At 50.2% G+C, this 23,182-nt stretch overlaps 1 protein-coding gene across 1 annotated transcript; it reads left to right on the forward strand.

The window, feature by feature from the left end:
* The first annotated feature begins 4,773 nt into the window (after window positions 1–4,773).
* Window positions 4,774–22,193, forward strand: DLST (dihydrolipoamide S-succinyltransferase). Its single transcript, XM_064149757.1, has 15 exons — window positions 4,774–4,883; window positions 9,198–9,231; window positions 10,563–10,611; window positions 11,583–11,638; window positions 11,997–12,071; window positions 12,454–12,509; window positions 13,197–13,308; window positions 13,822–13,983; window positions 14,268–14,353; window positions 15,044–15,141; window positions 17,146–17,276; window positions 17,830–17,903; window positions 18,729–18,812; window positions 19,353–19,520; window positions 19,998–22,193. The coding sequence occupies exons 1-15, from the start codon at window positions 4,815–4,817 to the stop codon at window positions 20,130–20,132; spliced, it is 1,389 nt and encodes a 462-aa protein (XP_064005827.1). The 5' UTR covers window positions 4,774–4,814; the 3' UTR covers window positions 20,133–22,193.
* Window positions 22,194–23,182: the final 989 nt, after the last annotated feature.

Raw genomic sequence — 23,182 nt, forward strand, 5'->3', positions numbered from 1 at the left:
TTCCAGTGACAGACTGGCAGGTTTCCCGGTGTTTGATGTTTCAGTCTGCTAGTGGTGTGGAGCTGGAGGAAGAAACATCGATGGGCAGGACCTCATACAGCAACTCTCCATGCACATGGTCAGAGATTTTACCTCCCACGAACCTGTCAAGGGTTAGGGCTGGGCCAGCCACTACACAAATGACTGATTCTCTTCCAAAGAGGGATAGAAAGGGAATAAGGGAGACTTATGGGTTGTAAAAGAAAACGAAAACAGTTTTAATGAAACTAATAGCAGTAAAATTAAATATATACAAAATCAATATCCATCCGAACTCCCCTGATGGCAATTGCCTCGCTGTCACCACTGACGCTATGAACAGGCACTGAGGAAGTCCCGGACTGGGCTCTGCTGCAGATAGGGACTGGATTCAGGAATGCACTGATTAGGATCAAAGGCAAAATAGAACAGAGAACTGCTCAGACACGAGACACAGAAGAAGAGAGCTTAACCCTCACGATCCTTCAGCTTTCTACAGAATATGATGTACATGGAATGGAGCACCTAGTTGATCAGTTTAGGGTTATCTCTCCTGTCTGCTCCTCCCCACAGGTGCAGCCTTTTACTTTCTGCACTCACGATGTGGCACACAAGACTTAGCAGTGACCTTGGTCTCCATAGGAGCAAGTATAAGCAACTGCCTTTCTGCATACCAATCCTTAGCAGGAACTGTAAACACCAAGCGTTATTACTGTCTGCAGAAATATGCCAGTAAAGGCACAAACTGCAGTTACTTAGAAGAGACTGAGCTGGAAAGTAAAACCACTGAGCAGAATCAGTTATACTCAAACAAGGACACCAGGTTGTTCCTGCTCCTCTGCAAAGTCTATTTCAGCAGGAAATGACCCAGGCAGAAACCTTCAGACACTGCAAAACCCATGACCAGGCTGTTAGGTGTTGCATGACAACAGCAACACCCTGGACACTATTACAGCTCTCACCTACCAGCCAGGCATCCATCATGCCAGGAGCGCATTTCACACAGCAAGGGCTCTGGATGTGCCCAGCAGTGCAGGCTTTGCACACCACCAGCTGCACCTACACCAAAGGCATTTGGGGAAACTCCCCTCTGGCCTGGTGGACTCAGGTACAAGGGTGGTGAGCACTAGATGGAACCTTCTGCCATAAATTCCTGGGCAAAGGTGGGTTTGGGTGCTCCCAGGTGCTGGCAGAGCACACGGATGGCAGTTGCATCACTGACAAAGGCATGTAGCAGCTAAGGCAGGGCATGGCTGCTGCATGCTTCTGCCAGCACCCAGCCAGCACCTGCCACCACAGGCCTGAGGACATGGTGATGGGAACCAACGCTGGGGGACTGAGATGGCATAAACAGGCTGGTGGAAAGGGGCACAGTGAGGTTGAAAGGGTGATGTAACCTGCTGCAAGTGGTACACACCGAGATATCCAGGCTGACACAGCATGGGGCTTCTAAGCACTTGGCAAAACACTGAATAAAAGGGATGGGGATTACTGGGGAAGAGAAAAACTACTGAACCAGCAGCCCTGGACTTAAAATTGTCACGTTGACTCCAGTCAGGGACCCACCCCCTCCACTCATCCACTGGCTTGGATAGCTTTGCAAAAGAAGGTGCAAAAGTTCTTATCCACTGTTCCATGGGATGCTTCTTCCTCATCCACATTAATTAGCAGTAGCTTGGCATCCCTTCAGCAGGACAGTTTATGTCTTTTCTAGACACCTTTAAATCGTCTGAGATTCTTTTGCTGTGTCCAGAAATACCTGATCATTTTCAACACCATCAGCCTCCTGTCCCTCTCTGACTGTCTGCGCCACGACAAGGCCCCCGGCTGATGAGCCCTGTAGAAAATGAGTTTCCTCTCACTCATTTTTCAGCAGATTGCCTTTCTTTGAACAGCCTTGTATTCCATGCAGGTATCTGGGAGAGTTCTGCCTTTTACAGAGCTCTACTCTTTAAAAACCCCAAGTATTTTCTGATTCATTCAATGCCACTTGTTGCTTTCCCATGCTATTGCCTGGACCTTGCCAACCGTCAGGGTTTCGTTCTCCTAACAGTCTCTTAAGGGGGCATTCAGACTGCTCAGTTTACCTGTGGACAGCACGAGGCCAAGGTGCTGCCAGCACTCAGTATCACTCCGTGCTCTTCTATAACACGTTTCACCATTGCCTGTGACCATCTCGTAGCCTGTCAGCTTCTTCCAACAAAACCACACAGCAAATGCAACACAGTCACAGATTTCACACAGCCTTGAGCCTTTCCATGTGCCATGGGCACGAGACAGCTGATCTGGCTACATCACTTGGTTTGTTAAGAAACACCTTCTTTTGGCATTTGGTCACAATTTCTCACCTGATCTGTGCTCCACAAGGTCAGGATGCTTACCCCTACCCTGTGCTGAGGTTTCCCAGCCCCACAAACCTGAGGCACCCCTCCTAAAATGGCAAGAAGTCTTCTGCTTGCTTAAGGCTTCCAGCAGCACCATCTTTCTGACAGATACAGAGGGTAGGAGCAGAATCTGTAATCCCAGGCCATGGCAGCTCATCATGAGTGGTCTGAACTACACCCACATCCCACACCCCTAACTGCCCCAGGGCTGCAGAACTGGAAGGTGCTACGCCGAGCAAACTGCTGGTGCTGGCGCAGCCCTTTTCCTGCTGAGTTAGCAAATGTGTGGCTACTCTTACTACCAGCCTCCACCAGTACCATCTCTCAAAACACTAAAAAGCAGCCGAGGCTCCTCTTACCTGAGGCAAAGGACATAGATTACATGAAGATGCTCAGAAAAGAAGGCAAGCGTGTCCTCTCCAAAATGGGAGCCACCCCAGTGGGCTCTCCAAGTGCTTCTCGGTGGGAGAGTCATGCACGGAGCAGCCTGACACCCTTCCAGCGCTCAAAAACCTCCGCCCAGCTTCACCCAGCCGCCGCACCCGTCTGTCCTCAGCAAGCGGCCCCTGACCCGAGCTGCTCGCACCTCTCTCCACCCCCTCCTCACCTTGGTTCCAGGGGCGCAGGGAGCGCAGCGCCCTGAGGGTAGGCGTCCGGGGGCGCCGGGTGCTGCAGAGGCAGTGCCAGCACATCCTCCCGCTGCGCTCAGGTCCTTTAAAGAGGCAGTGGGGGGGCTGGAGGCAGCCAACCGGCTGGGAACAACTCCTGAATATGCAGATGGACATCCAGGAGGTCAGCACTGGGGTCCAGCCACCTTCCTTCGGCTTGGCTGTCTCCCACGCTTATGGCCCTTAGGGTCAGACAGGCAAAGGCTGGTGCCGAGCCACTGGCTGCTTAGGAGGGAAGGTGGCTGGATGAGCATTTGGGATTTAGGATGGTGAACCACTGGCGTGATGATGCAAATACACACCAGGCTAGAGGCAAGCAGTGTTAAGGGCAAAACCAGGAGCTGGCCTAGAGTTGCAGATGTTGCCCATTTGCCATAGAAAACACCCAGGTACTTTCACCATGTCCCACCATGGGGACACCGGCCATTTCAGCTGGTCTGGAGACCCGAGGTGTAGAACACGGCCAGGAAACGGAACAGCACAGGAAAAGCAGCAACACTGTGTCCTTCATCACAGGTGCCAACACACCCAACAGCACCCTCAGTTAAGCACGCCCGCACCCCAGCTCCAGGGCAAACCTACTTGCCCCCGGAGCGTGCATGGTTATGAGACACTTCGTGCGAGGGCTGCGCAGGTGCACGGACAAAGCTAGCCACACCTGCCGCTCCTGGGGCTCTGTCTGCTTACTGAACGTGGTGATGTCTGCTGTATTCAGCGGCAGCAAGAAGGCTGTGATTAGAAGCGGCTGATATTAGGTGGTCTCATTCATGAATACCAGCCCTCGAGAGACGCTGCAGAGAAATCCCCGGCAGAGAACATTCCTGGTTCAGTTGGCATTTACTAAAGCAGTCAGAGCATTCTCAAAGCCTCGGAGATTGCCCTCTGTTGATTTTCATTCAACCCCTTTTCTTCGAAAATGATCTCAAGGATGTTTGTTGCACATCTTTATTAGGAGACTATTTCGAAGGTTGCAGTTTACATTATTAAGCAATGGCTAAATGAAGGACTTGGCTCCTTGGGAGATGCCTGGCTGCCAGACAGCTTTCCATGGCTATCCCAAGCTAATTCCCAGCTTCCGCAAATGAGTTCCTTGGATTTGTTTCAGTGGTTGCTTACCTGGAAGCAGAGATAAGCTAGCTGGGGGATTGCCAGGCATCTGCCACACAGACCACGTCTGACAAGGCAGGGTTTGTTTGTGGACCGATGTGCCCATTTGCCATGATGAGACGACCTCCCTGCCCGCTTCTAACCATGCAACACGCCACTGGCTAACCCCTGCAGCACCCGCAAGCCTGACCCCATGACTCATCACGGCGAGCAGCAGAGCACCCTTCGGTAACCCTCTGGTCCGGTTCCGCACCGAGAATCGCAGGTTGCGTAACTCACAGGCACAGTAACTGCCCAGGTGAGAGCCCCCGCGCCCGCCTGCGCCGCGGGCCGCACAACGCACGGGCCGGTGGCGCTGCGCAAAGGCACCGGCGAGGACACGAGCCGCAGCCAAGCCGCCTGCCGGGCACCCCGCGCCGCACGGGGCCGTGGGGGACACCTCGCGTGCGGTGCAGCAGGAGGCTCTGGGCGTACCGCACCCTGCCCCCGCCCCCGCCCGCAATGGTACCGCTCCTTCCGTTCCGCTCCCCCCGTTTCGGAACCGTTGGTCCGGCCCGGCGCATTTCCGGCTCGCGCCGGGCCTGCTTCCGGTGTCCGCCCTCCGGCTCCTCCCGCCGCCGCCGCCGCTGCCGCCGCGATGCTGCTGCTGTGGCGGTCCCGCTGCCTGGGCCGGGCGCTAGGCCGCTCGCTGCGTGCCCTCCGGCAGGTACTGCCCGCCGCGGGCACCGGCATCGGGGAGGGAGGCGAGGAGGGCGGGCGGGTGGCGGCCAGGCGAGCGGGGACGGCGGCGCCAAGGGCACCGGGACACGTCCCCCTCTTTTCCTCCTCCCCCTCCCGCCCGCTCCCTCGGCGCGAGGCGCCGCCGTCCCGGTCGGGAGAGGGCAGGGAGAGGCGGCACCGGCGGCGGGGCAGCCCCCCGCCCCCCACCTGCCCTGAGGGGCTAGGGTGAGCGCCGTGCTGTCCCTTCCTGCGCTCGGCGCCGCCCGCCCGGGTCAGGAGAGGCGGCGGCTGGTTCGGCTGCGGCACCGTGCGGAGCTGACTGGCGGGAAGAGCTTCCGAACACCGCCGTTCTCGGGCTTCTCGACGGGCTGAAGCCTTTGGGGAGCCTCTCTGCTGGCAGACGCGACTCGCTTCGCATCACACTTCCCTGCCGCTGCGGAGATCCTTCCCGGCTGGGGCCAGCCCGGTGCAGAAACGAGCAGATAAATCGGTGTCTGCTTCCTTACTTAATTCTTGTGCTCCGGTTTCAAAGCAGTCGCTGAATGGATGCAAACGGCGGTCACCTGGGCCGGCGGTGGGCTTGCAGTCTAGCAGCCAGATCCAGCTACTTAAATCAACCCCGGGGCTGCACTTGGCCAGCTGGGTTCTGTCGTTTGCTGCCTTCTGGCTACACCTTCCGTTTAAATAGCAAGCGTGCACAGCTCTATGTACATGTGTATATGAATATATATGCATGCATACACCTACATACTCTTGCATACCTACAGGAGGGAAAAGGTCACTTCTCTTCCAGTTGCCCAGCTTAAGCGTTAGAGCATGAGATCTGATTTTAGCCGTTGCACGAATGTAGGCAACCAAGCGTTGGCAGCTCATTGTAGTGCTGAACGTTTAACTGTGTCATGCTTCCCTGTAGGGCTGTAGTATGGTAAATGCTTGCCTCTGGGTGCCACAAAGAGATTTGCATTTACAAATATATGTGTCTGTACAGAAAACTGCACCATAAACAATTTACATGTAATAGCACACAGCTGTATGCATATGTGTAGATACAAATGGATTATGGTGCAGTTTAAGTGGTGTTTTAACAACACTTCAGCACTGACAACTGTCAGTGGTGCTGTGTAATTGTACAGAATACGGAGGGAAGCTAGGTAGAGCCTTCAGACCTTTTACAAAAGTGATCTGCCAGTGAGGAGTTTACAGGAGGTTATAGTTGAGTACTGGGCATGGGAGATAATTTTAGTGGTGTACTGGAGAAGTTGAGAGATCAAGATGGTGATAGGAGTTTGGTTTCTGTTTGAGCAGGAATGTGGGAAGTATGTTTTGACTAGAAGGAAGTCGCCAAAGTAATGATGGGAGAAGTGCGCACGATAGACCTGTAGACGTGTAGAGTTGAAAGGGGGAATGGTGGAGTCAGCAAGAAACAAGGGCAGGGGAGTACTGTAGGGATTTTGATGATCACGTAAAAGAGAAAAGGATTCGTATATATGAAGTAGAAATCATGAATGAGTATGCCTGCCACCTGAGCATGTAAGACTCAGTGGGGTTGGGTGGGAGTGTCTGTGGAGGGATGACCTGAATAAGTCCAGAGATGACCTCATCTGAAAAAAGGATGGTTTTGGTCGGGAGCTGTGTTCAGTGCTTTGAGGATCGAGTCCTCCTATTTATCTGGGGAAGAGCTTGTAAATTTCTCTTTGATCCTCTCCGCATGCTGGAGGAGTTCTCAGCCTGCCGTCTTAGAAACAATATCCTTCACCACTCAGCATTGTTATCTCCATCCCATCTTACCCATCTGCCCTGCCATGCTGTATATAATCGTGTTAAAATTCGTGGAATATGTGCAGTGGGGGATCATGTAGCAGTGGTTCGTGCTTATCATGAGTGTCAAAGCAGCAGCTTCTTGGCTTCTGAGAAGCTGAGGCTGGACAACCCACTGCTGCTTTGCCTGTTGTCTCAGCTGCCAGCACTGGGCTTCTGTTTTGCCTCTGTTGAAATGACCTGTGCCCCCCTGTTTAGTTAGTGTCCTTACCTGAACTGGTCCCTGTTTCTGCTGTTGGAAAAGAAATGTGTAGGCATGCAGGCTGTCTGTCACTTTAGCTGTTGTGTTCCAAACATTGTTTCTCTGTGTGGTGACCTACTGGAAGGTAGCTCCTTGAAGGCACACTGTGGCCCAGGGTCACTTTGACAAAATAACAGTTATAAAAGCAATTCGGAGAAGTCATGTGAAACATAGCAGAAAAATTATTCACTCAGTACGTGAGTCATCAGTTAATTAGACCAAGGTTTATTTCTCCAAGTGAAGGCTGCCTCTTTAAAGTGACCCACGGTGCTGTTGCCAGCTAGTGAAACCTCCAGTGCTTGCATTTTCAGCCAAGAAACTCCAAGATTAGGCAGAGTGCAGATTTAGCCAGGTGATACCAGGAACAGGTGCTTGCAACTGGAGTCCTGTGAGGAAAAAGGGAACAGAAAGCAGGCATCTCTGAGCTGCACATGCATCTCAGGTACTGTGGTTAAGGGATGGACTCAAGACAGGAGGAGTCTTGCTGTCTTTTAGTAGTGACTCTTTAGAGCTCTTTACCTTCTTTTAGGTTAGGAAATGAGGGGTAGAGCAGTATCATTTGTTTCCATAATTTTGCAGTGGCTGTGGCATACAGGCTGGACAGCTCTCACAGAAAAGAGCTGCAGATGTGTTTTCTCACAAGGCTTTCTAAACTGGTTGGTTTACTAGGAAATAACATATGCAGTGATGATTGTGGTGTTTTAGATGCTTGACCAAGCAGACTTAACTTGAAATTTGTCTTACTGATCACAGCTCAGGGCTAGCTCTACACGAACTAGATCTGAGTTAGCAGGGGGCCAGTGCTGCACCAAGATAAAGCATAGTGCTTGGGATGACTCTGCAAAGGCAGTGCAGTGCTCCTTGCTTTCTGTTTCCCAGCCAGACTTGGGGCAGAGGCTCCTGTAGCCCTGCTGAAAGCTGATTTTGCAGGACTGTCAGTCTGGGATTGTTAGTCCCTGCAGTAGATCAGCAAACGGGGTAGCTGCGTGGTGCTGTACTGCACCTTTTGAGCACTACTAGACCCAGACTGGCTGTCTGCATGCTCAGCACTGCTAATCATAACCCTCTTAACTACTCATCAGTCACTGAGTTGAGCATTCATTAATGCCTGAGAAGCCAAATCTCTCAGTGAGTTTGGGTAACTAAATTGCCAAGGTGTTGATTCCAGACCTTGTTGTTAGTTCTGACCATACAAAGTGTTCACTAACTGTATTTTTGCATGCTGAAGAACTCAGTCCTGTAGACGGTGTGAAAAGCTTAAATATCTCTTTGATGCCTGTCTTGTATTGTCACACACAGCTCCACTAATTATTCTGATGTCTAAGATTGGTTGTTTTCTATCCTGCTGAAATCAGGGCTTATCCACAAACTTCCCTTCAGATACTGAAGATGTGAATGAAACTTAGTTTTCACCTCTCACCTTAGTTGCTGGTTAAAGGTGCATTGAGCTGTTGAGTAGCTGTTGTTCCAAACCAGTCAACCAAATTTTAGTCATGGTTACTGCAGTATTCTCCTGTAGTTTTTAAGGAGTTCCTAAGTGCTCCAAATCTGCAGAGTGATGCTAAGGAAGTGTACACTAACAATAGGGAAAGTAACTGAAATATCTTGAAATGTCTTTTACTTTTGAGGAATGTTATCCTGAGCTGTGAGTCCAATCAAGGATTACATGGATGTGAAGTGAAATGTCACCAGAGGGCTGAATTCCTGACTTGCTGAAGGCAGTAGAAATTTTGCCATCAAGGGAAGTTGTGGCTTATGAACTTCAGAGGCTCCATAGCCCTAAACCAAACATATAAAAAGAAAGTCAAACGATGCATTCATGACCAGGAATAAACATCATGAGATGGTTTTTGGTCATATCTATTATCTGTCTGCCCATACTTGACCTTCTCATTGACAGCAACCTTTAGTGAAGGGCTCTTCAGAAATCTGTTCCTTCCTAAAGTGGGAAGTGTGCATGAGAAGGTCAAAACAGCTGGAGCCACAACTGAAAACTGCGTGTGTCAGGTTTAACAGCACTCCGCAGGGAAGCATCCTGGAGGGAAATGAAGCAAAGAGAGGAATGTAGATGCTCTCACCATCTCCCACTCTTGCACATTATGGGAAAGCAGCATGCCTGCAGTCTGGAGCATGGGAATGGTGGGTCCCATCTCTGATCTGGGTCCCATAGGAAAACCAAAATCCTTCTAAGGTGAGTCTATCTTTTTGCAATACTGATAGTTTTTTGTTCTCTCTTGACAGGGGAACTGTACTCTGGCAAGATGCTCTCTGTCTGGTGAGTCTTACACGTTCATTTAATTTCAAACTACTTTGAACAGAGCTAATGATGGAAGCAGGTAATGGGTTTTGGTTGGGGTTTATTTCTATCAATCACGTAATGAAGAAACAGTTGGCAAAATCAGCTGTGTTTCCGTGTGAGTGCCTCCCTTGCCTAATGTAGCTGCCGCCTGACCCATTCAGCTCTACTGAGGGTCTCACTGCAGAAGCACAGTGCATTTCAAGCATCACACACATGCTTTTGCAGACCCTAGCTCTGCAATAGACTCCGTTGAAAATGCTGAGTGAATGTTAAGTGACATATCAAGTCTCACATGCCTGTGAACTCCTCATTGGTGCTTCAACTGGATTCTGCCAGAGCTCTGTTCTAGCTGTACCGTGTTTGTATAACATTCCATCACGCTCTTTATTCCACTTTGAGAAACCAGTTCAATCTGCTTACCTTTTCCAGTTAGTTCCCAGAGTTTCAGTATCAGCTCTTATTAGGGGATAGTGTCAAAATTGTATCCTTTTTAAAAAAATGAAGTGGGGAAACAGTTCTTCCTTCTGGCATTGTGTAATCGAGATAATTGTGTCCTGCAGCTTCTATGCTGTGACACTTTAAAATCAGTCTGGAAAATTGCCCAGTGTCCTGAAAGAGGCAAAGGACAGGAGTTCAGTTTGTAATAAAAATTGCAGTGTCAGGGCCTGTGAAGCAGTGTGAGGAGGAGGCAGTGGAGTATGTGAAACTGAGAAGTTACGCAAGTACCTCTCTGCTCTGAGTTTTGGAAAAGGAGGATTCCTGGGCCAGAGCGTGGGCAGAGAAGAGGAATGATGGTGGCTTCTTACTCTGCCCTGCACCCTGTTTCCCTTGGGGTTTTATTTCTTAGCTGTCCATGTGACTGTGAGGCTTTCTGGGGGTGCCTTTTATGTAACTGATCCTTTTCTCCTATTAGTAACTCCTTTGTATTGCTGAGGACAACTCAGCAGCAAGCACCTAAGGTATTAGTAATCCTGAAGGTGTCTTTTATAGTTGTCTCCTGGTTTTGTTGTGACTGGGGTAGCCACTGCTTTGTTTGCCCTTTTTGAAGTTATCCTTGGTGGCTTTGAGGTGAAGACACCTTGTTTTCTCATCTCTGTGAAACTGTGTAAGGACAAGACCACTGTTGGCAAACAATGAGCAGATTTGTTGACACCGAGGTGCCTCTATGTATCTGTATTCTCTGCTTAGTCCCAAACTTCTTTCAGGGTGGACACTGGCGTGTTCTGCACTCCTTTACATGACAGAGACATTTGAGGGCTGGATGGTTGAATAATGTTCCTGTGGAGTAACACCATTCTCATCCCCAGGTGTGGCCGGGAGCCAAGGAATGGCTTACATGAACAGCAGGAAGCTTGTGTAAGTATCCACGCAAGAGCTGTGATGTGAAGATGCTGGGGTTGCTCTAACCCTGATAAGATTTTGGGCCTGGGAGGCAGAATGTAATTGGCTGTCAAAAAATCCCTTTGCACATTGCTGGAGCATAGAGCTCACCCTAACAAACTCTTAAGTTTTGCATGTCAGAAACTGTGGCATGCTTCAATAAAATGAGCTTTGGTTGGAACCAGATACCAAGGCAGGAAAGGAATAGGGCTGAGAAGACTGGTGATAAATGGATCTCTGTCCTTTAATTATCTAATTAGAAGTCTTTTGCTTTATGGTGGCCTCCTGGCAAGATTTCTGTCAGAAGTGGGATGGTGTACATATGACAAGCTGAGGTGGTCTGGTAAAAATGTGTTTGGGGAATTAACCTTAGAGCACATTGCAAAAAGCCTGCAATGCTGGTCTCTTTGCACCAGATAGCTTGTTCTAGAGGAAGTGCTAAAGCATGTTTGTTTCAAGTTTCCAAATGTAGTGTCAGTAGGTATATAAAAAACCCATCCTTTGGAATGCTTGGGATTGCTAGCTGCCTTTGAAGGGACATGGGGGAGAGAAAGAACTGTCTCTTGAATGCGTTGCCATAGGCAATATACAGAGCTTTCTCTTTTTTTGGAGCCACCCCGCAACTTCTGTAGAGATGGCAGTCCTGATGTGGAGGTGAAAAAATGGTTACTAGCTACCTGAGCTGCAGGGTGTGCTGGCTAGGTCAGCCTTTCATCAGCATTTAAACCACAGTGTTTCTGTTGGTTGTCTCCCTAAATTAGAATTGCCTAAATGCCATTTCTTACCAAGTTTCTTTGGCCATGTCTCCTTTCTTCATGGGATTGTTGCAGCTTGAGCAGTAAGTAGGAGTCCCTTGGAACAAACACATCAGAATAGTTGAGCAGCCTACAGAGGAACATGTTTCTGTGTTCATACCTTTCTCTCTCTCTTTCTCTCTCTCTGTGCAGAGTAAATAGCTCCAGTATCTTCACTGTCCGTTACTTCAGAACCACTGCAGTACGTAGTAAGTAAAACCAAGTCAGTGGGATGGCTCTTGTGCTACCTGTTGCTATCCTGCTAACAGCTGAATAACCTCTTCCACCCTTGGTCTAGGCCCACTGCCATCCCACCTCAATGCATGGCTGAGGGTTTCTGTCCTAGGGCCCTAAAGGTTTTTGTCTGGCATTCCTGTCACTACATGACTTCCAGTCAAGTGGGAATTTCTCTTGTCTTTGAATGTTAATCAGTGTTGGAACAAGGAGTCAACCAGCATGTGCTGTCAGTGGACCTACCCTCTCTGTCAGAGAGCTGATAACAAGAATGAAGCAATGCTGTAAGTTTTGAGCTCTGAATGCATTGAAGTCTGTCTTTCTCTCTCACAGGGGATGATGTGGTTACAGTGAACACACCAGCCTTTGCAGAGTCAGTCACAGAAGGAGATGTCAGGTGGGAGAAAGGTAAGAGTTGCATCTTCCCTGCAGTTCTCAGCACTTGCTGCTGCACTGGGCAGCGTGGGGATGGACTGTAGCTCACTGTTGGAAAGCATACTCTCTGCCTTTCAGTCTGTGACAAGTGAGGCAGGTAACTGCAGTTTTCCTAAGGGGTAAGGATTGTACTGACTGCCTTGGCACTTTGCTGTCGTGGGTGATGTTGAGCGAAGGGTGATGTCTAAACTGGACTCTGACTGTGCAGTGGATTGCTTGAGTGAGACTTATCTTTAAAAGCTGTGGAGAACTGGGGTGAGAAAGTTCTGGCTCAGTGGGGCAGACTGCTGTGGGTTAAGAGGGGAGGCTGGAACACGCCTCCTTCCTCACAGTGGTCTTCATATCTGTCATTCAGCTGTTGGAGACACAGTGGCAGAAGATGAAGTGGTGTGTGAGATTGAAACAGATAAGGTAGGAGTTTTCTGGACCAAAACTTCTTCTAGTTCTTCAGCAGGCATCCTGTACGGCTCCTCTCCTGCTAAGAGCTCTTAGAGCCTGCAGGCCCTGCCTGTGTCTCCTGCTCCCTTCACAGAGAAAAGCTTTTCTCACCTAGTTTGAAAGCTGGCTGTACCTTAAGTGCAAATTCTTTGATAACTCTTCCTTCTTCATACATTTGATTAAGCATCAGTGATGCTGATGATTGTTGGAGCTATAGTTCCATTCCTCCTTCCAATTTCAGTGCTCTCTAAGTTTTGGAATTTGTTTGTATTTGCAGAGCCATAGGATGTCTTCAGATTGTTTTAAATTTAGCCTTTAATTTTATTCACTCCTGGAAGGATTCTTAAGCTTTGAAGTTCTTGCTAAAACTCCCTGCTTCCAGCATTGCTGTCAGGAAGATGCTGGCAGTGGGTCAGTTCTTGATTATACCCTGGAGCAGAAAGATCAGGCTATATGTTGTTACACTGCCAGCATCTCCTAAAACATCTAAATATTGGCACAAAATGCCAGTATAGGCTGTGAAAGCTGGTGCAGAAAGTGCAAGACAGAGCTGCTGTCTGTGTCAAATTCCATTTTGTGTCTGCTCGTATTGGCATCTTCTCTTGGGCACTTGTTCTCTATCCAGTGTTTGGGAGAATTTCACTGATTTGGCTTTTGCAGACATCAGTGCAAGTTCCAGCCCCAGCAGCTGGTGTGATTGAAGCCCTTCTGGTACCTGATGGTGGCAAAGTGGAAGGGGGGACACCTCTGTTCAAACTCAGGAAAACTGGAGGTAAGTCAGGCATGCACACCTTGCTCAGGCCTTCCTGTTTCCACCAGTCTTCTTCAGAAGATGGTGGGATTTAGTGGGATGGTGGCATTTAGAGGGATCTTGAGAGTAAATATTTTTTCCATATGCTGCTTGTAGCTGGAATAAAATTCTGTTGTTCAGTAGAAAAGCATATTTTTTTCCTTCTGAGGGGAGGGCTTTTCCTTTTGCTCCCTCTGGAGGAGACTGCTGCTCTAGGCTAAAGTTATTTGAGAATTCACCTTGTATAATTCCATTCTCTGCCCTCTTTCTTTAGCATCCAGTCTCCTGTGAGCATCCAGTGAGGAGATCTGGGCTGTTGATGAGTAAAACACTTTCACCATGGAGTCCCCTTATGGTGGCTCCTGTCAGTTCAGTAGTGTTGAGAATATAAAGGCATTCTGCTAGAGGGTTAACTTTTAGCAAGTTGATTTGACTCTAGATCACTGACAGTGGAAGCTGTTGGTGCTCTTGCCATGATTCTTCCTTGTCTTTCAGCTGCTCCTGCCAAGGCCAAACCAGCAGCAGCCCCTCCTCCTCCTGCAGCCCCTGAACCTGTGGCTGCAGCTCCTCCTCCTCCTCCTGCTGCTGCAGCACCAATTCCCACTACAATGCCACCAGTGCCACCTGTGTCAACTCAGCCCATCGACAGCAAGCCAGGTGAGGAAATAGACACTCTTCAATTTTCAAGAGTCTCTTCCTTGAGGACAGGATGTGAGGTGAAAGAGAGCTAAACAGTCTGGCATTTATGGTGGCTTCCCCGCATCATTGCCCTGCATGCTCCTGACTGGAGAGTTCAGCTATGCCTGCAATCTGCCCAGCCCACTTCAAGGCTGCTTCCACACCGTGGTGCTCGAGCAAGTTGCTCAGATGAGCTTTCTACTTCAGGGCATTGCAGTCAAGCCCTGGCTTCCCTGTATGACTGATGTGTTCTTTACCCTCAGTGTCTGCGGTGAAGCCGGCTGCAGCCCCAGCGGCAGCCCCTCCTGGGGAGGCAGTGGCCAGCAAAGGTGCCAGATCAGAGCATAGGGTAAGCTGTGGGAATAGGGGCCTTGCCAGCACTGTTGCTGGGTGACAGTCTGTTCTTGCATAAGCCTTGAACTTTCTGGACGTGTCCCTATCTACCTCTTCACACCCAGCTCAGTATGGCTGTGACAGATGGAAAAATTGTCTGCATGAGGGCACCATTTGGGGGTGGGGTAGAGGAAAACCCAGGTCTGATGTGACACAGGTCTTTTCAGGGATAAAGTCTTGTCTTGAGCTCTGCTGAGTGAGCACAGAGGGCTTAGTGTGATCTGCTTGGCCTGTCCACGAGTCCTCAGCAAAGGACTGAGGCTGCTGCAGCTGCCTTGTGCATTCATAGGAGAGCATGGTTGAGCAGCCTGCTTTCTTAGCAGTCTTGCTGTTCTCACATTAGCCTCCTGCTGGAAACCTGTGTATGCTTGGAGGTCCCAAGGAACACATAGGTCAGTAGTAGCTATACTATGATGCATTCAGCACTGCTTTTCAAGTGAACTGTGCGTTGAGCTTGGAGTTTCACAGTGAAATCAATGCCTCTGCCTGTCATGCTGCATAGGGAGATCTGAAGCGAAAGCCTTGGCCCTAGGCATCTATTACTACTCAACCAAATGGCAAGAGGAAGGACCTTCTGAGTTTCTTGTACATTTTACCCCTTGGATGAGCTTGAGGCAGCTCCTGCTTATATCCTTTTAATTTTCAGGTGAAAATGAATAGGATGCGTCAGCGCATTGCCCAGCGGCTGAAAGAGGCTCAGAACACTTGTGCCATGCTGACCACTTTCAATGAGATCGACATGAGGTGAGGAGCAGACCTCTTCTGTTTACAAGCAGAGATAGATGCAGGCAGTCATCTTCAAGCAGGAGTCAAGACCTTGCTGATTCTTTTTGAAGAGATTGGCAGCCTTTCTTTTGGGACCTCTTAGGTGTGTACCGCTGTCTGCACAGCTTCATCAGTGTCATGCTGGTGTTGCAGTAGAATTATAGAATCATAGAATGGTTTGGGTTGGAAGGGACCTCCAAAGGTCATCTAGTCCAATCCTCTCTGCAGTAAGCAGGGACATCCTCAACTAGGTCAAGTAGTTGAGCCTTACCTTGAATATCTCCAGGGATGGGCCTTCAACCCCCTCCTGGGGCAACCTGTTCTAGGAGTGCGTAGCTTCCTGATGGCCTGGTCTTCCTCTGGAGTCATCTGCTGCTTTTAAAAGGGACCGTCTGGTTCCTCATCTGTTTGGTTCTTGGTTGTGGTTTTGCTGAGCAGGAGACCAGGAGTGACTAACATCACTTGTGTAGTAGCTGTCAGAAGACAGCGAGAGGTAGCATCTGCTTTCTGCCACTCTGCCAGGTTACAGCTTTTGGAGGTGGGCATGTTTAGCTTCTCATAAGGTGGTCCCCCAGGGCTCCTCAGCCTTTCATGGGAACATTATATAGGTCTGAAGCCTTTGCTGTCTTTCCAGAGAGGGACTAGCGTCTTTCCTCATCCCTTCTGGGCAGGTGGGGGTCTTCTGACTCAAGTGCTTGCACAGATTGAATGCAGTAATGGCTTTGGAGGGTGGGCAGCTTATGTTACAATGCATTAAGGGGAAATTGTGCCCAAATCAAATTGACTTGTGAAATCCTATTCTGCTCCTTAAGACAAAACATGTAAATATTTGGGTCTGAGAACAGTAAGGTTGGCAAAATAGTCTGGATTGGAGGGGAAGTGCTGCAGCTTCATCTCCTCTCAGAGGCTCTTTGAGGTGTCACTTTACACTGGCTTTAGGCTCTTATTGCATTTGGTAATCTGGTTTGGTTCGATTGCTGTGAGATTGGCTCATGAAGACCTGTGCTGGGGCCTCCTGTTTTCCACAGGGGTCAGCATCTGAAAGGAGGAAGCCATAATGAGCCAGTTTCATAGCGAACCTCATCCTCATTGCTGTCCTCCTTGTGTCTTGGGAGGCACTAATGTCTTTGGGCGGTAATCCTAGCCATAAACAAGGTTAGGCACAGGAAAACAAACACTCTAAACATGGAGACCCCTGCCCCTTGCTGAAACTGTCTCTTCAAAGACTCAAAAGATCTCTGGAGTGGGAGGAGAATGGACTATGCAACTCTATAGCATCTGATATTAGCCTGAAATATGCAGAGCTTGTAGCCACAGCTTGGTTGACTTTTATGAACAGTCTCAGTTCTGCTAAATAGAAGCAGCAGGAAAATGTGATTAGTCTGTCTGAGGGCCATGGGTGGGCTGGCACCTACCACCATAGCATCTGGGAGGCTTTCTTTCATACTCACTCGACTCCCAAAACTGGAGTTGGCTGTGGAGGTGTCTTGCTGGCTGGCACTGGGCTTGCACAGTGATTGAAGTCTTTTCCTTCAGTCACCATCTGCATCTTCTCTGCTCTTGACATTTGCTGCTTTTTCACCCTCACAGAGCTGGCCCAGCTACCCCTACAGCTGCTGTCTGTAGCGCTGCACTGCTATCAGCAATGGTGTCTCCAGAGAACTGGTGGCAACACTGAGCCCTAAGCAGGAAAGACAGGGATCTTGCCTTTGTGCCTGGCAGTGCAGGTCATGCAGCTCAACACTGCCCCGTGGAGTTTGTGGTCCAGGACTACTTCCTGTTAGGTCCAGTGGCAGGGGCCTTAGAGCTGCTCTCAGCCCACTTCACCTACGACATCTGAAGAATTTTCCAGCAGATTAGGAGTTTGCCTGTTGGTAGTGCCAGTTTGCAGTCCTTGGGGCTTACTCTCAAATCTATTCCAGAGCAAGGGAATGGTGTTTACTTGGACTCTCTGATGACCAGTGTTAACCATGTGTTTGGCAGCAACATCCGGGAGATGAGAGCTGTACACAAGGATCCCTTTCTGAAAAAGCACAACCTGAAGCTAGGTTTCATGTCAGCTTTTGTGAAAGCTGCAGCCTTTGCTCTGCAGGATCAGCCCGTTGTGAATGCAGGTGAGTGGTGATCCTTGCTGGCGACTTGCGTGACTGAACGTGGCAGGTGGCCCCAGTCTGTGGCAGGGCTGGTAGCTTGGATAAGCACGTCAGATGCGCAGGAAAAAGGGGAACAGTCCTACATGCTGCAGCTGATTTTGCTAATGCCACTGAGGTAGGCAGAGGACAACTTGCCAAGTGTGGCTCTATTAGGAAAGAGCTTCCAGGAGTTGGGCCGGGGCCATGCGTTTGCCAGCCCACAGAGGGCAGAGCCTGCTGGTTGGTGTAGAGGTATCTGCTGTAGGTGTAGTGCAGTGCCTGGGGGGTGTCAGAGGTGCTTGCTCAAAACCATAAGAGGACAATAACCAAAGGGGATGTCTGAGAAGAACTGACCTGTTTGGGCTGTGTTTCCTTTCTGTCTATCCTGATGCTTCTCCCACAGGTGCAGTGAGAGCTCTCTCTTCTCTGGAGTTACACTTAAGATAGAGATTAGCGCATGTTGGGATTTTGTGGCTACTTCTGGGGTGTTGATCTTGGGTACCGAGTATGTAACACAGCTTTTTTCTCCTTCCAGTGATTGATGACACGACCAAAGAGATTGTGTACAGGGACTATGTGGACATCAGTGTCGCCGTAGCAACTCCCCGGGTAGGTGCAGCGAGGCCTCAGGTCTGGAATTGGTCATACATTTGGAGCTCTGAGCTCCACTACAGCAGAAACTTATTGATGAGACTGATCTTCTGAATGACACATCTCATGATTGTGGACTACTGAGATGGGTTTTGGGAGAAGATGGAGAACCAAGAAGTTATGCCACTGTGCTAGGAGATGTGGCAGCCAGGTCGCTGGAGATCTCAGTGATGAACAAGTATGGCCAGGTTAGGAACACTGAGGATCTTGGAGCTTCAGGAGCAACAGCTGTGCGTGTCCTGTCCTTTGGCTAACCCTGCTGTGCTGCTCCCCCATTTCTGTAAACGGTGTTGCTGCTTCAAGGAGATGTCCCTGTCCAGACAGAGTAGCATAGGATGAAGACAGAGGTGTTGAATATTAGTTGGTTGTTTTGTGAGGCAGAGGTTTGGCCAGGACTAAAGTTCTGTCGCTGCTCCCAAAGCCTAGGGGAGGTCCATCATAAAGAGACTGCACTCTTCTTGCAGAGAATGAGGAGGCAGCTGAACTCTGCCCAGTGCCTCACCTGCTTTTTATGGACATGGAGCGGGATCCCAGCAGGCCTTATTAACTTGATGAGAAGGGCTCACAAAGGCAAAGCTGATATCTCGTTTATAGTGTTGGCCCTTTGTGCTTGTCATGCCAGGTTTCCTGGCAGGCTGCCAAGGTTTTAAGGCGCCTCTGCCAACTAGGCACAGGAGGTGGCAGGAGCTCTGCTGGGCTGAGGCCAGGCTCGCTCCTGCCCCCTAACAGGTATCTCTGTGTTGCTGTGGTGATTTGCTGATCATGCACTTTGCTTCTTCCTAGGGTCTTGTGGTCCCTGTTGTTAGGAATGTAGAAAACATGAATTTTGCTGACATAGAGCGTGCTATCTACGAGCTGGGGGAGAAGGTAAGGAAGGTTGAAGGCTTTACTGAAAAGGGTTCAGAGGAATGGGAAGAATTGGGGGTGCTGGATTAGGCATGAATTGATTCAGTCCCTCTGTGTCGTCATTTCTGACCTCTAACACACTGAGTCGTGCTGTGGGCAGTAATCCAGTTGCATCTGTAACTCTGCCCGTGCCTTCAAGACAGGCCTATTTACTTGTTACCCTTCCAAAAGAGTGCAAACTGTGAATTGCTAGTGTGGTGTCTCTTCACCTTTATCTTTAGAGACCAAGGCTGAACTGCCCTGGTGTAGAAATGTCTCTGTCTGTCTCCTGCAAAAGCAGGAGTTAGAAGCAAAGGCAAGTGAAACCTTCCCCGAAGCCAGCAAATGATCAGATCTAAAGACAGGATGCTTTTCCAACTAACTTGTCCTGTTTGTAGCTGAACAGATCAATAAGTGAAGCTCTGGCCATCAGCATTTGTTCCTGGAGAGAGGAAGCATCCAAACTTGTCCTTTGTCTTCTTTCATCTGTGTGGCTTTCTAAGACCTTGCCTTTTCTTCCAGGCAAGGAAGAATGAACTGGCCATTGAAGACATGGATGGTGGCACTTTCACAATCAGCAATGGAGGGGTTTTTGGGTCATTATTTGGGACACCTATCATTAACCCACCCCAGTCTGCCATCTTGGGCATGCATGCCATCTTTGACAGGCCTGTGGCTGTGGGAGGCAAGGTAGGTGGAGCTGTGCAGGACGTTTCAGTCAACAGAGGAGAGGGCTCAGTGAGATGAGGACCATGACCCAAATGCTTCTTTTGGGTGTTGGCGTCAACTTCTAAAAGGCTTTACTGTGAGGGAAGAGCAGAGACTAATGGGGGTAGGGCAGCTTTGCTGGCACTGGTACTTGCCTGAGGTGTGCAGGGGGCCTTGTCCTGTCCATGAGTGGGAGAAATGTGTCATCTGCTTCAATCTGGGGAGGAGGAGGCAGCTGTAGCCTTTGTAGTAGGGAACAGCTCCAGAAAGGGACTGAGTGTTGTGTGGTGTGGACCCAGCCTGGGTGGTGGCCAGTGCCTGTGTTGGTAGTCCTGCCAGACAAGACACATCCGAGGGGCAGGATAGAAAGCAAGCCAGGTGTTGCCCGAGCTCACAGGAGAGCATGGTGCAGGCAGCAGGGCTGGGCTCGCTGACAGCTGTCTTGTCCCTCCCCTTCAGATCGAGGTGCGGCCCATGATGTACGTGGCGCTGACGTACGACCACCGGCTGATCGACGGCAGAGAGGCAGTGACCTTCCTGCGCAAGATCAAGGCAGCGGTGGAGGACCCCCGCGTGCTGCTGCTCGACCTGTAGAGCAGTCACACCCCCACACGACCCACCCAGGGCAGGGCCACAGCACCAGCAAGGGCGATGCAGGGCATTCAGAAACTAGCAGGGCTCATTCCAGTCTCTCTCTCTCTCCGCTGTGATTGGGGCTGTCCCAGAGGGAATTACGGGGATAGCTCCTACCTCCTTTCCTTATTCCATTTGACAGAAGTTCAGTTTCTCTCGAGGATTGTTTTGCAGTGGGCCAACCACTGAATGGCACTGCCTTTCCAGAGTTGTCTCTATGGCAACCTCTCCCTCACAGCACCAAATTCTCACCTCTAGCTTGTCCTGTACTACTGGAAATTGCTTGCTGCTGCTGTGCTAGGGTACCCTTCCCTGCCATGCCAAGGCAGGTTCAGCTTTACTTTTCCTAGCACTGAGATTCCTGAGAGGGAGGGGAGAGGAAAGGCTACTGTTCTGTCCCTGTGTTGCTTGAAAACATTTCACTCTCATCTGCCTTGTAAGTCTGGGTAGCCCCAGGTCACTTGCCACAGAGGTTTTGATCAGAGCAGGGCTTGAGGTAGGTGTCATGCCTCTGGCAGTGCCCTAGTTACACTCCCTCCACAGACAGGAATGCAGCGGTGGCAGCTCCCCTGCTTTTCCTTGGAGATTGTTTCTCTTCAGCCTAGTCACTGTGGCATGAATGTCCGTGTCAAGGTGGGTAGAGCCCATGACCTCTGTGGATGCAGCACTGGTCCTGAGTGGGCAACTCTTTCACCATTACATGCCCAAGGTGGGGTGGGGGGAGGTAGGAACCAGCCCCCAGCAGCTGTCCTTGAATCACAGCTCACTGACAGTGGATCTGACTGCTGGCTTCCTGCGTGCAAGGGCTTGGCCTGCTGCCAGCAGAGAGACAGCTGGGGAGGGCCAGGTCTTTAAGTGTAATGTATATCCCAGCCTGCTGGTTTTGGGGGGAGGGGGGCAGTCCTTAAGCCGATAGCGCACACATGTACTGGGGAGTGAGGGGGTTGCTAGTGCCTGCAGAGTCTATTACCCTCTACACGGAACTTGTAACTAAGATATTTAACACAGCGGATCTTAAATGAAATAAAACTGGGCAATGACTGCAAGGTGGGGGTGTGTTTGAGGGGAGAGCAGCAGCTCCAGGCTGAGGGCTTGGGCATCAGCAGTGTCCATAATGCAGTATAAGAAACTTGTTACCTGGTAGTCAGAGGAAAGGGGAAACAGGAGCTGTTCCCATCACTAGTGGTTACTAAGTGGAGAGTGCTCTGGCTGTGAATTGCATTGTCCTCAAACACTGTTTGGCAAAGAGGAGGCTTTCAGGTCTGGAGATGATCTGTTCCTTGGTCTAGCAACAGAACTGTTAGGGACAGCAAGGAAATCCCCAGTGTTTGCCAGAGGGCATGATGGTCAAGAGGGAGGCTGACCCTTCAAGTACAGCTGTGGAGCCAGGATGGTTTCTACTTGCTACAAGAGGGGAGCGCTGTAAATCATGCAGGTGGGGAAAGGAGGCTGATAAGGGTTGCAGAGGAAGAAAGGAGGCAAGATCAAAGAATTGTAAAGCAAAAGGTGTGGTGTTGAGAGCATTTCTGTAGGGAACTGCCCCTGCTGGAACAGTATGGCAGGGTTTTTCCATCTCTGTCATCAGCTTCAGAGAATGATTTGCCATTCCCAGCTATAAGTGGAGAAGGCAGCCCCTTGTAACAGAAAATTGCTGCACTCAGAGCTGCCACGCTGATGAAAGGGAGAGCAGTTCCTCGGATTGGTTCCTGTGACTTCCTGGCAGCCATGGACAAACTGCTGCATGGAGCCAACTTTCCTCTGACTGTTCCTGGTTGAGGCAGAAGTTGAGAAGGAGAGGAAAAAACCCTTCCCTGTGCTGCAGAGGAAGGGTAAAGAGTCCAGCTGCTCTTGCCTAAGTAAACTGAGTGAAGGAGAACATTGTGATTAAAAGAATGCTGTGAGCACCCAGCCCTCCATGCTGGTTTAGGATACAGAGGGCCTACCTTGACTTTGTACAGGAGGCTGGGAAGGGCAATGCTGGTGTCCTATCTGGAGCTGCAATAAAGGAGGCCTTTGAACTACCCAGGGAGAGAATGTAGAGTCAAGCGCTTAGAATTACGCAGCCCAGCAAACTGCTTTATTTCATCTCCTCCCTTGGAGCTTGCTGCAGGAGGGTCACGTTTGCTGTGCTTGAAGCTTCCTTTTTTGGACCTCCTGGGTGACCCTCAGGGCCTTCTGTTGTCGTGATGTGGCTTTGTCCACAGAGTTGGTCGGTCCTCCTTAAGAAGCATGGCGGCCAAGGTTAGAAGCCTGCTGCTGAAGGATGCAGCCACTTCAGGCTGCTCTACAGAGTAGAACGCCTCAGGCTGAGCTGCTCCTGTTCTCTGGCCTGCTGTGGCATTAGTGGTCAGCTTCCTTGTGAGTCCTCTAGCCCCTTCACAGCAGTTGCCAGGGTGGGAGCACTATCTGCTGGGCTCTGCTTCCTTCTGGCTGGAGTCATAAGGGCACAGGGGGCAGCTGTTGCTGCCAAGAGGTGCTGGCATCAGCCACAGAAGAGGGTCACTGGTGATGGTGGACGAGCGAGCAATTGGACAGAGTGCCGGGAGCAGGCAAAACTGCCCTGCTGCCATTCAGCCTCTGGCTTTGGCTTGCACAAATGAGCACAGCAGCCTCTGCACTGGGCTCTTAGCAGATACCTCTTGTTCATGCTGCTTTTTCTTCCATCCTGGGTTGTATTTACTCTTGTCCTGCCACCTGTGCTGGCTCTCAGAGTTCATGCTGTTTAGTCTAACAGAGATGCCTGTGCTCAAAGCACAAAACAAAGGCAGTGGGGCTGCAGCCCTGCTAGCAGGAAGGAGCTTCCAGGCACACGAGGCTGGAGCCAGAATGCATAACAGTGCCAGAAATCAAGGCTGAAAGGAAACACAGGTGCTCAGTGTGTTCTCCCAGAGGCTGAGCTGCAGATGCCTGCCAGTGCTGGCCCAAGAGGCCTTAAGGCAGGAGCTGGGTGCTACTTTCTGGGGTTTGGCTGCAGGGCACCTACAGGTGGTGAATGACACCAGGCTCAGGGC

This window comes from Pogoniulus pusillus, chromosome 1, assembly GCF_015220805.1.
Source record: "Pogoniulus pusillus isolate bPogPus1 chromosome 1, bPogPus1.pri, whole genome shotgun sequence".
Taxonomy (NCBI): domain Eukaryota; kingdom Metazoa; phylum Chordata; class Aves; order Piciformes; family Lybiidae; genus Pogoniulus; species Pogoniulus pusillus.